The following is a 12,930-nucleotide window of genomic DNA, read 5'->3' as shown; positions in this document are numbered from 1 at the left end:
GGAATGTGATGAAATAAATACAAGCTGAAATAAATCATTCTCTCTACTATTATTCAGACATTTCACATTCTTAAAATAAAGTGGTGATCCTAACTGACCTAAGACAGGGAATTTTTACTAGGATTAAATGTCAGGAATTGTAAAAAAAAAAAAAAAAAAAACTGAGTTTATATGTATTTGGCGACAGTGTATGTAAACTTCTGACTTCAACTGTGTGTAATATATATATATATATATATATATATATATATATTACAGTACCAGTCAAAAGTTTGGACACACCTACATCATTGTAGAATAATAGTGAAGACATCAAAACTATAAATAACACATATGAAATCATGTAGTAACCAAAAAAGTGTAGAAAGAGGAGTGGGAGGCCCCGGTGCACAACTGAACAAGAGGACAAATACATTAGAGTGTCTAGTTTGAGAAACAGACGCCTCATAGGTCCTCAACTGGCAGCTTCATTAATTAGTACCCGCAAAACACCAGTCTCAATGTCAACAGTGAAGAGGCGACTCCGGGATGCTGACCTTCTAGCCAGAGTTGCAAAGAAAAAGCCATATCTCAGACTCCCCATCTTAATCTTTTATTTTCATTGGCCAGTCTGAGATATGGCTTTTTCAAACTGTTTCAAACCTGTTTCTCAAACTAGACACTAATGTATTTGTCCTCTTGCTCAGTTGTGCACCGGGGCCTCCCACTCCTCTTTCTATTCTGGTTAGAGCCAGTTTGCGCTGTTCTGTGAAGGGAGTAGTGCACAGAGCTGTACGAGATCTTCAGTTTCTTGGCAATTTCTCGCATGGAATAGCCTTCATTTCTCAGAACAAGAATAGAGTGACGAGTTTCAAAAAAAGTTCTTTGTTTCTGGCCATTTTGAGCCTGTAATCGAACCCACAATTGCTGATACTCAACTAGTCTCAAGAAGGCCAGTTTTATTGCTTCTTTAATCAGAACAACAGTTTTCAGCTGTGCTTACATAATTGCAAAAGGGTTTTCTAATGATCAATTAGCCTTTTAAAATGATAAGCTTGGATTAGCAAACACAACGTGCCATTGGAACATATGGCAGACATATGGCAGACATATCAGTATGGATGACGGATCACCACCTCAAGCTGAACCTTGGCAAGACGGAGCTGCTCTTCCTCCCGGGGAAGGACTGCCTGTTCCATGATCTCGCCATCACGGTTGACATCTCCGTTGTGTCCTCCTCCCAGAGTGCGAAGAGCCTTGGCGTGACCCTGGACAACACCCTGTCGTTCTCCGCTAACATCAAGGCGGTGACCCGATCCTGTAGGTTCATGCTCTACAACATTCGGAGAGTACGACCCTGCCTTACACAGGAAGCGGCACAGGTCCTAATCCAGGCACTTGTCATCTCCCGTCTGGATTACTGCAACTCGCTGTTGGCTGGGCTCCCTGCCTGTGCCATTAAACCCCTACAACTCATCCAGAATGCCGCAGCCCGTCTGGTGTTCAACCTTCCCAAGTTCTCTCACGTCACCCCGCTCCTCCGCACACTCTACTGGCTTCCAGTTGAAGCTCGCATCTACTACAAGACCATGGTGCTTGCCTACGGAGCTGTGAGGGGAACGGCACCTCCGTACCTTCAGGCTCTGATCAGTCCCTACACCCAAATGAGGGCACTGCGTTCATCCACCTCTGGCCTGCTGGCTCCCCTACCTCTGCGGAAGCATAGTTCCCGCTCAGCCCAGTCAAAACTGTTCGCTGCTCTGGCACCCCAATGGTGGAACAAGCTCCCTCACGACGCCAGGACAGCGGAGTCACTCACCACCTTCCGGAGACATTTGAAACCCCACCTCTTTAAGGAATACCTGGGATAGGATAAAGTAATCCTTCTACCACCCCCCCCCCCCCAAAAAAAAAAAAACATTGTAAAGTGGTTATCCCACTGGCTATAAGGTGAATGCACCTATTTGTAAGTCGCTCTGGATAAGAGCGTCTGCTAAATGACGTAAATGTAAATGTAAACACAGGACTGATTGTTGCTGATAATGGGCCTCTGTACACCTATGTAGATATGTCATTAAAAATCAGCAATTTCCAGCTACAATAGCCATTAACAATGTCTACACTGTATTTCTGATCAATTTGATGTTATTTTAATTGACTTTTTTTAATTTATTTTTTTATTGAAAACAAGGAAGTTTCTAAGTGACCCCAAACTTTTGAATGGTAGTGTGTATGTGTATATATATATATATATATATATATATATATATATATATATATACACACACACACACACACACACACTATAGAGAAAAAACTATTCTGTAAAAGTGGGGTAGGGAGTACTCAGTATGGTCTATAGAATATATATATATATATATATATATATATATATATAAATAAATGTGTTTTGAAATCCAAATTTGATTGCTAATGTCAGTGAAATATAAACAAATTTGAGTCATTGTTAATGTTTAGACAATTATTTTTCATACATCATGAATACATAGGGCAGGTAGCTTAGTGGGTAAGAGCGTTGTGCCAGTAACCGAAAGGTCGCTGGTTCTAATCCCCGAGCCAACTAGGTGAAAAATCTGTCGATGTGCCCTTGAGCAAGGCACTTAACCCTAATTGCTTCTGTAAGTCGCTCTGGATAAGAGCGTCTGCTAAATGACTAAAATGTAATGTAATGTACATACAGGTTAATGACACTTTTGTAATATTATGTGGTGGACTTTTATTTTGAACATTTCCGAAATTCCATGACCCGGAAGTACTATTTAATTGTTGCTGTCGCGATGCTGATGCCACTGTCCGGCATCTTGTGCGTTTGTCAAGGGGGTCCCTGCCTGGTTTGTGTACAACGCTGTAGTCAACGCAGTTAGTAAAAAAATGTATGCTTTAAGATCACTAGCTTTTAAATCGGTTCCATTCCAAGTGAAATCACAGTTGGTAAACTCTGGGCTTCACACGAGTGCCAGTTGGAGCAGGGCAAAAGTTGCAGTTGTAAGTAAACCTGGATCAGATATAGTGTGTCGAGTAGTGGGCTACTAGCTAAATGATTAATGTGTGCCAAGTCAGTTCTGACAAGTTGAAGGTAGTCTCGGAAATCCCCTAGCTGAGGATCGCTCAACTCCATTCTCTTATATCGAGGCGTTATTGAGTTTTGATAACTGGTCGCGCGATTTGTTAGCAACATTTATTATTATTGCAACAATAATAACAATATTCCACATCAATACAGGGACATTCCTGCGACACAAAGAACAAATAAAATCATAAAACACGAGGCGAACCCCCCCCAAAACAAAAACAAAATTAGAATAATTCAGGACACCATTTATGTGACAAGGCAATGATACATTAACAGACATTCAGAGACATGACTTCTAATCATTTTCCAACTTTAAGTTTCACAAGTTTGAGGGATTTATAAAATTGTAACAGTTAAATTTTTTTTTAAACTACAAAATAAGGAATTTTTCCATCCCATTTACATTTGTGAATATAATATTTGTCCAATAGAAAAATAATGTTTAATCAAATAGTTATGATCGGAATTACAAGGATAACCATAATGCCATTTCACATCATCAAAGGTAAACATAGGTAATTCTGGAGATTTTATACACAACCATTCATGAATTTCAATCCATAGTTTACTAGAATGGCGGCATGAAAAAAATAAATGCTCCATAGATTCTGAATCAGAGGAACAAAAAACAAGGTATTTTGTCAAAATTGAATATTTTGTGCAAGAAATCATTTACAGGGTGGATGGAAGAAAATATTTTAAAATACGTTTCTTTAATTTTTGGGATGACTGGACAATTAAGGTCAAATGTAGTCGCTTTTGACGATTGCATTGCCAATTCCATAGCAATATATTGAATTATCATCACAAAAAATTACTTCATTAACTGCCAATCGTATCAACTTGTTGTTTAATTTTTTATCCAAAAGGTTCAAGTCATTAATTTTTAAACTTGGAAAAGTGGGAACAACTTCATTATATCACAAAGTGTTCTTAATAAGTCCAAGTGAAGGAAGTGGAATTGCTTTGCAAACCTTCATATATTCTCTCTGAGTAATATTTACCAATCAACTCAAACGGCAGAAACTCCCCAGTGTTGTCTAACAAATCACATACAAAATTAATACCCCTTGTCAAACCAAAGGCCATTGAAAATGGATTTAATTTTGCAATATTGAGTCACAATCAGTCGCTTGCTGCTTTTAGCAATGCTAGTATTAACACACCAAGGTTGCTAGGAATTAACTTGCAAAAAAACGGAATAGTCCGCCAGAAGTTAAATAAAATGTAATTTCAATTTACCCTGCCGATTGTCCGTAGAGTTGGTCCTTATGCAGAGGCGAAATTGACATAAAAACATCTAATAGAACATAAATTAAACTGACTTTCCAAACGTTCCAAACGTGGGTCTGTTGTAGACCCACTTCCGCTCTGCTTACCTCATGTCAAAATAAAAGTCCTGCAGGTGCGCCATACCTGCACACAAAAAAGCAAGCAACTTGTGGGGGACTTTTATTTTGACATGAGGTAAGCGGAACTGACCATGCTGAGGAACTACGTTTGGAAATTCTGTTAAATTACACATTACATTAGATGTATTTTTTTTCTCAAATTCCCCTGCATAAGAACCAAGCCTACAGACAATCGACAGAGTAAATTGAAACTTAATTTTATTTAACTTCTGGCTTCAAGGCGGACTATTCTGTTTTTTTTGCAAGCTAGTGCCTGGGTGGATATAGGCCCACCCACTGGGGAGCCAGGCCCACCCACTGGGGAGCCAGGCCCAGCCAATCAGAATACGTCTTTCCCCCACAAAAGGGCTTTATTTCAGATAGAAATACTCCTCAGTTTCATCAGCTGTCCGGGTGGCTGGTCTCAGACGATCCAGCACGTGAAGAAGCCGGATGTGGAGGTCATGGGCTGGCGTGGTTACACGTGGTCTGCGGTTGTGAGGCCGGTTGGACGTACTGCCAAATTCTCTAAAATGGTGTTGGAGGTGGTTTATGGTAGAGAAATGAATATTAAATTATCTGGCAACAGCTCTGGTGGACATTCCTGCAGTCAGCATGCCAATTGCACGCTCCCACAAATTGAGACATCTGTGGGATTGTGTTGTGTGACAAAACTGCACATTTTAGAGTGGCCTTTTATTGGCCCCAGCACAAGGTGCACCTGTGTAATGATCATGCTGTTTAATCAGCTTCTTGATATACCACACCTGTCAGGTGGATGGATTATATTGGCAAAGGAGAAATGTTCACTAACAGGGATGTAAAAACATTTCTGCACAAAATTTGAGAGAAATAAGCTTTTTGTGTGTATGGAAAATTTCTGGCATCTTTTATTTCAGCTCATGAAACATGGGACCAACACTTTTTCATGTTGCGTTTTTTATATTTTTGTTCAGTGTAGTTTTGTTCTTGGAGTTGATCTACTTTTTTTTGTTCTTGGAGTTGATCAAGATTTGCATTCATTTGCATAAGATAATCATTTTATATGAAGTGAACTTGTCATATTAATATAAGTCATGTTAACAGGTGCTGTCTGGCTGTGGTGTGTATGACGGAACAGAAATCCATGAAGCATCAGCGTGAGTCGGCCTATTTATTTTCTACTGTATTCTATTCCAAGCCTGTCTTACAGTGTACAACATGCTATTTACTTGCTTGACAAGATGGCTAAACCATACATTGCGTATATATATATATGCCTGTGAGAAGTGGGCCAGCAGAAGGTGCCATCTTACCTGATTCATACAGTGAACAAGAGGTACGACCGACCTAGTGTTACGTCATTCTCACTGATGTGGTGTGTGTGTGTGTGTGTGTGTGTGTGTGTGTGTGACAGGATTCTGGTGCATCTGAGCAGGGGCGGGGCAGAGGTCCAGATGTACGCCCCTGATGTGTCCCAGATGCATGTCATCGACCACGGGAAGGGAGCGCCCGCTGAGAACGAGTCCAGGAACGTCCTATCAGAGTCTGCACGCATCGCTAGGGGAAACATCACAGATCTCGCCAAACTCAGCGTCAGCGACCACGACGCCATCATCTTCCCAGGGGGCTTTGGGGCGGCAAAAAACCTGTAGGTGGAACAGTGTTGTCATACCACATTGTTAAAAAAGTATTAATTCATGTTCTGTATATCTACTATTACAAACACTTTGAGCTTCTACTTGGGCATCTCGATTTTTCTCTCTCTGTCCCTCTCAGACGGATCTGTTTTGCTTGTCTTGTGTGGCAGGTCGACGTTTGCCGTTGACGGTCCAGACTGCAAGATCAACACAGATGTGGAGCGTGTCCTAAAGGACTTCCATAAGGCAGGCAAACCCATCGGGTCAGTGCTGTCGTCGTGTACTGTGCTTGTTGGGGATTGAGTAATCTCGGTTAAGCCAGAAGGAAAATCTTGCATAATTTGGTCATATGCTTGATTATGTTTCCGTAGTGTGTCCAAGAGCGTCTAGGGATTGAGTGCCCCCTTGTAACGAATGTAGCCCTTTGGTTATACAGTGCATTCGGAAAGTATTCAGACCCCTAGACTTTTTCCACATTTTGTTAGGTTACAGCCTTATTCTAAATTGACACATTTATTAAAATAAAAAACAGAAAAACCTTATTTACATAAATATTCAGACCCTTTGCTATGAGACTTGAAATTGAGCTCAGGTGCATCCTGCTTCCATTGATCATCCTTGAGATGTTTCTAGAACTTGATTGGAGTCCACCTGTGGTAAATTCAATTGATTGGAAAATAAAAGGAGAGCCTCACACTCTAGGAGCTCAGATGCAATAATTTAATAACCTGATAACCAACGTTTCCACAGACAAGCTGTCTTCATCATATAGCTTGTCTGTCCAAACGTTGGTTATTAGGTTATTAAATTATTGTGTTCTACTCTGCTAGCCAGCACCTCTCCTTAACAGGTGTTCTACTCTGCTAGCCAGCAGCACCTCTCCTAAACAGGTGTTCTACTCTGCTAGCCAGCACCTCTCCTAAACAGGTGTTCTACTCTGCTAGCCAGCACCTCTCCTAAACAGGTGTTCTACTCTGCTAGCCAGCACCTCTCCTAAACAGGTGTTCTACTCTGTTAGCACCTCTCCTAAACAGGTGTTCTACTCTGCTACCCAGCACCTCTCCTAAACAGGTGTTCTACTCTGCTAGCCAGCACCTCTCCTAAACAGGTGTTCTACTCTGCTAGCCAGCACCTCTCCTAAACAGGTGTTCTACTCTGCTAGCCAGCACCTCTCCTAAACAGGTGTTCTACTCTGCTAGCCAGCACCTCTCCTAAACAGGTGTTCTACTCCGCTAGACAGCACCTCTCCTAAACAGGTGTTCTACTCTGCTAGCCAGCAGCACCTCTCCTAAACAGGTGTTCTACTCTGCTAGCCAGCACCTCTCCTAAACAGGTGTTCTACTCTGCTAGCCAGCACCTCTCCTAAACAGGTGTTCTACTCTGCTAGCCAGCACCTCTCCTAAACAGGTGTTCTACTCTGCTAGCCAGCACCTCTCCTAAACAGGTGTTCTACTCTGCTAGCCAGCACCTCTCCTTAACAGGTGTGCGTTTCTTTCGCCTCCAAATTCAATTGATTGGACAAAATTTGGAATGGCACACACCTGTCTATAGAAGGTACCACAGTTGACAGTGCATGTCAGAGCAAAAACCAAGCCATGAGGTCGAAGGAATTGTCAGTAGAGCTCCGAGACAGGATTGTGTTGAGGCACAGATCTGGGGAAGGGTACCAAAACATTTCTGCAGCATTGAACGTCCCCAAGAACACAGTGGCCTCCATCATTCTTACATGGAAGAAGTTTGGAACCACCAAGACTCTTCCTAGAGCTGGCCACCTGGCCAAACTGAGCAATCGGGGGAGAAGGGCCTTGGTCAGAGAGGTGACCAAGAACCTGATGGTCACTCTGACAGAGCTCCGGAGTTCCTCTGTGGAGATTGGACAACCATCTCTGCAGCACTCCACCAATCAAGCCTTTATTGTAGAGCGGCCAGATGGAAGCCACTCCTCAGTAAAAGGCACATGACAGCCTGCATGGAGGCACCTAAAGGACTCTGACCATGAGAAACAAAATTGAACTCCTTGGCCTGAATGCCAAGTGTCACATCTGGAGGAAATCAGGCACCGCTCATCACCTGGCCAATACCATCCCTACGGTGAAGCATGGTGGTGGCAGCATCATGCTGTGGGGATGTTTTTCAGCGGCAGGGACTGGGAGACTAGTCAGGATCGAGGGAAAGATGAACGGAGCAAAGTACAGAGAGATCATTGATGAAAAAACTGGGGCGAAGGTTCACCTTCCAACAGGACAACGACCCTAAGCACACAGCCAAGACAACGCAGGAGTGGCTTCGGGACAAGTCTCTGAATGTCCTTGAGTGGCCCAGCCAGAGCCCGGACTTGAACCCGATCGATCATCTCTGGAGAGACCTGAAAATAGCTGTGCATCGACGCTCCCCATCCAACCTGGCAGAGCTTGAGAGGATCTGCAGAGAAGAATGGGAGAAACTCCCCAAATACAGGTGTGTCAAGCTTGTAGTGTCATACCCAAGAAGACTCAAGGCTGTAATCACTGCCAAAGGTGCTTCAACAAAGTACTGAGTAAAGGGTCTGAATACTTATGTAAATGTGATATTTCAGTTTCTTTACTTTTTATATAAATTTGCCAAAATTTATACAAACCTGTTTTTGCTTTGTCATTATGGGGTATTGTGTGTAGATTGATGAGGGTGGGAAAAAACGATTTAATCCATTTTAGAACAAGGCTGTAACGTAACATAGTGTGGAAAAAGGGAAGGGGTCTGAATACTTTCCAAATGCTCTGTAGTTTATCTCAATCGTTTTAAAGTGGCTTTGTATTCTTGTATCCTTTTCTTCCATTCACACCCATTTGAAGTTACAAAGTGTTGGAAAGCAATCAGGTGGGTGCCTATACCAGGGATTTGCTTTCACATGCCCAGATCTTTCACGACATCAGCATAGAAGAAGGAAAGGAACGAAAAGCATTTTAGAATATCAGTTTGTACGAGGATTCTAATATCCATAACTCTTTGTATAAATGAGGAAGAGTTATTTTATTGTATTTTATTTAATCTTTATTTTGTCAGGGAGTCATACTGAGACCAATGTCTCTTTTTATAGATGAGCCCTCAATTACGGAAATTACAGAAATACACACGTAAAATACAAAATGCAGGCAGAAAGAACACGGTCAAAAAAAAAAAAAAACGCATTCATCAGTAATAAGGGCCTCAATCAGCTTTCTGAATTGCCCTAGAGGCAACAGAAAATCACATTTTAAGATCATTTTGAAGATTGTTCCATAAATAGAGACTGAAGGAATTTCATGAGTTAACCATCCCTGAGACAAGGTACGGTTTAACGTTTTTTTCGTCATGAATCTTGCCCTGGAGGCAGCTCTGCTGAGCGGTCACTAGCTAGCACAGTCACAAAGTCATAAAATCTGATTTTAAACATAACCTTAACCAACCACGCTCTTAACCTTTTAAATTAAGCTAATTTTTGTTTTCACAAACCGCGTATGGTAGCTCATATGCCTAAAGGTTATTAATGATGTTAGGTACAGTGGGAGTTTTTGTAACATAGCAATGTAACCACCTACGCGACGTCATAGTTCCCAACCTCTAAACTAAGGTACCTGCGACGCTAGTTAGCAACGACGCTCGTCCCATCGACGCCGCTCACATGGAATTAGTACGTTGTCCTAACCTGGCTGTATTCAACCTAGGTTGTGCTGTATCTCTCCTGTGCTGGCTGCCAAGCTGCTTCCTGGGGTGGAGGTGACGGTGGGCCACGAGGAGGAGAAGGGGGGCAAATGGCCCTATGCTGCCACTGCTGGGGCTATCAAGGCCCTGGGAGCCAAGCACATCATCAAGGAAGTCACCATATCCTTTCACGTGATGGATCCATGATGGTTATATAGTACTTTTTGTTTTGTCAGGTCTTTTTACCTGTGGTCCTCTGACTGTTGATAGAGCATGGCGCTTGCAGTAGTGGGTTAAACTACCATGACCACCCATTACGTAATAAATGTATGCGTGACTGTAAGTCTGTTAAATGGCATATATTACAACGTTTGTCAAAGGCAATGTGAAAAGTATGTTGCAAAGTTACTGCCCTCAGCTGAAAGTGAAATGTAATTTAAGCTTTGCTGTTTTTTGACGTGCGATTTTGATTAGCCTCTGTATCCCTGTCTGTGTGTGACCCTTGACCTGAGTGTCATCACGAGGCCCACGTAGACCAGAAGAACAAGGTGGTGACATCACCAGCCTTCATGTGTGAGACCCAGCTGCACCTGATCTTCGACGGCATCGGAGCCATGGTAACCAACGTCCTCAAACTCAGTGGCAAGTGAGAGAGCAGAACCCACAGTCGTTTATAACCAAACATCCATGTTGTCCGACACAGCCGCTTCACCCAGTAAACTATATCGAAGGATTGAGCTCGTTAGGTTTAATTTCTTCAGATAGTTCGATGTTGATTTACAGCTGTTAACAAAGTATTTGTCAAAAGCTTTAGATTTGATTAAATGTGCCAGTATTCAGTAGAAGTAATTATTTTGTGTGTTTTTGCAGGACATATCAATATAATATTATTATTATTATTATTATAATAAAAAACTACTTTATTCTGATAACTACATACAGGTACATTTCCCTGTTCGAGGAATTGAATTCTAGAGAAGCGATACCTGTCTTGTCCAGCAGACGGGGGTGGCAGGACACGGCCCGCTCGGTTCCAATGCAAACATATTGAGATTCCGCTCTCTCTCCCGTTCAAAGACTCAGATCAGGTGTAAGAACATGAAAATCATCTGTGTTTCTAGGCGAATAAGCTATAAATATCTCAACCGCTGGAATTTGATTTTTTTTTAAGCATTTCATTCAGACTCGTAGCTTGAGAGGACTTGCACTAAGAAAAGAGGCAGTGTTTAGAGAATGGCTTTATTTACCTCGAGTCATGTTGTTAGTGAACTCGTCATGTCTGTGGAATAAAGAGATGTCAGTGAACTCGTCATGTCTGTGGAATAAAGAGATGTCAGTGAACTCATGTCTGTGGAATAAAGATGTCAGTGAACTCATGTCTGGAATAAAGAGATGTATCAGTGAACTCATGTCTGTGGATAAACGTATGTTTTCAGTGAACTCATGTCTGTGGAATAACGAGATGAGATTGAAGGCATTGCTAAGAAAATTACAAAAAGTTATAAAAGATTGTGTACATGTACTGTATGGCTCGGCAGCTCTTCTGCAAAATTGGTGTCAGAGACATTCCACAGTAAAGCAAGTGGCCAGATTAATTTTCCCAAGAAATAGTAGTAGTTAGCCTCCTACTCCCACACTGATCTCTTCAGTTTACGTAGATATGTTTCGCTACACAGACTCATAGCAGACTCATAGCACACTCATAGCGAACTCATAGCAGACTCATAGCGGACTCATAGCGGACTCATAGCGGACTCATAGCACACTCATAGCACACTCATAGCAGACTCATAGCACACTCATAGCACACTCATAGCGGACTCATAGCACACTCATAGCAGACTCATAGCAGACTCATAGCACACTCATAGCACACTCATAGCAGACTCATAGCACACTCATAGCACACTCATAGCAGACTCATAGCAGACTCATAGCACACTCATAGCGGACTCATAGCACACTCATAGCACACTCATAGCGGACTCATAGCAGACTCATAGCACACTCATAGCACACTCATAGCAGACTCATAGCAGACTCATAGCACACTCATAGCAGACTCATAGCGGACTCATAGCAGACTCATAGCGGACTCATAGCACACTCATAGCAGACTCATAGCACACTCATAGCACACTCATAGCAGACTCATAGCACACTCATAGCGGACTCATAGCAGACTCATAGCACACTAATAGCGGACTCATAGCACACTCATAGCAGACTCATAGCACACTCATAGCACACTCATAGCACACTCATAGCAGACTCATAGCACACTCATAGCACACTCATAGCAGACTCATAGCACACTCATAGCAGACTCATAGCGGACTCATAGCAGACTCATAGCGGACTCATAGCACACTCATAGCAGACTCATAGCACACTCATAGCACACTCATAGCACACTCATAGCAGACTCATAGCACACTCATAGCAGACTCATAGCAGACTCATAGCACACTCATAGCGGACTCATAGCAGACTCATAGCACACTCATAGCACACTAATAGCGGACTCATAGCACACTCATAGCACACTCATAGCACACTCATAGCACACTCATAGCAGACTCATAGCGAAACATATTTATGTAAGCTTGCGAGATCAGTGTGGTACTACGAGGCTAAGTCGTAGTATTAAGTAGGGTATAAATCATAGTCTTAGAATTACTCTCAGATGCTCTGTCTATTACATACCCTTTTGGTTGACAACGTTTCCATCTAAATTCATGTTTATCAGGTTCAGTCAAACGTTAAAGTCATGTATTCGTACATAAGGGGATGTAATGGAGTATCTGATTGTGCAGAGGGATGAGGGGCCGCCGCCGGTATCCCTGAGAGGGTTGGAGCTTCCGCTGCCGCTGGGCTGTCCTTCCTTCCTTCCTTCCTTCCTTCCTTCCTTCCTTCCTTCCTTCCTTTGATGGGTCAGCAGTGATTGACAGGTGGTCACTCTCTAGAGGAGGCTCTAGTGGACCCCTCAATGACCTGTGAAAAGACAGAGGTCAGAGTGGACTCCTCAAGGACCTGTGTCGAGAGAGAGGTCAGAGTGGACTCCTCAAGGACCTGTGTCGAGAGAGAGGTCAGAGTGGACTCCTCAAGGACCTGTGAAGAGAGAGAGGTCAGAGTGGACTCCTCAAGGACCTGTGAATGGAGAGAGGTCAGAGTGGACTCCTCAAGG

The 12,930-nt window shown here is 42.6% G+C and overlaps 1 protein-coding gene across 1 annotated transcript; it reads left to right on the top strand.

Moving 5' to 3' along the window:
- Positions 1-2,765: 2,765 nt before the first annotated feature.
- gatd3 (glutamine amidotransferase class 1 domain containing 3) lies at positions 2,766-10,476 on the top strand. The gene is made up of 6 exons (XM_084161100.1): positions 2,766-2,985; positions 5,551-5,603; positions 5,861-6,094; positions 6,254-6,346; positions 9,767-9,923; positions 10,265-10,476. Exons 1-6 carry the CDS (start codon positions 2,872-2,874, stop codon positions 10,391-10,393), a joined length of 780 nt encoding a protein of 259 aa, XP_084017226.1. The 5' UTR covers positions 2,766-2,871; the 3' UTR covers positions 10,394-10,476.
- The last annotated feature ends 2,454 nt before the right edge of the window (positions 10,477-12,930 follow it).

Source organism: Coregonus lavaretus (genome assembly GCF_964263955.1).
Source record: "Coregonus lavaretus genome assembly, chromosome: 5".
NCBI classification, from domain to species: Eukaryota; Metazoa; Chordata; class Actinopteri; order Salmoniformes; family Salmonidae; genus Coregonus; species Coregonus lavaretus.
The sequence above is the reverse complement of the archived record's forward strand: the minus strand, read 5'-3'. Positions and strand labels throughout refer to the sequence as shown.

What these genes read in the sequence shown, in the direction of transcription:
- gatd3 (XM_084161100.1), top strand. Translation starts at nt 2,872, where the DNA reads ATGTATGCTTTAAGATCACTAGCTTTTAAATCGGTTCCATTCCAAGTG. An exon ending in GAAATCCATGAAGCATCAGC is followed by an intron (nt 5,604 to 5,860) that starts GTGAGTCGGCCT and finishes TGTGTGTGACAG; the next exon opens with GATTCTGGTGCATCTGAGCA. An exon ending in ACATCATCAAGGAAGTCACC is followed by an intron (nt 9,924 to 10,264) that starts ATATCCTTTCAC and finishes GAGTGTCATCAC; the next exon opens with GAGGCCCACGTAGACCAGAA.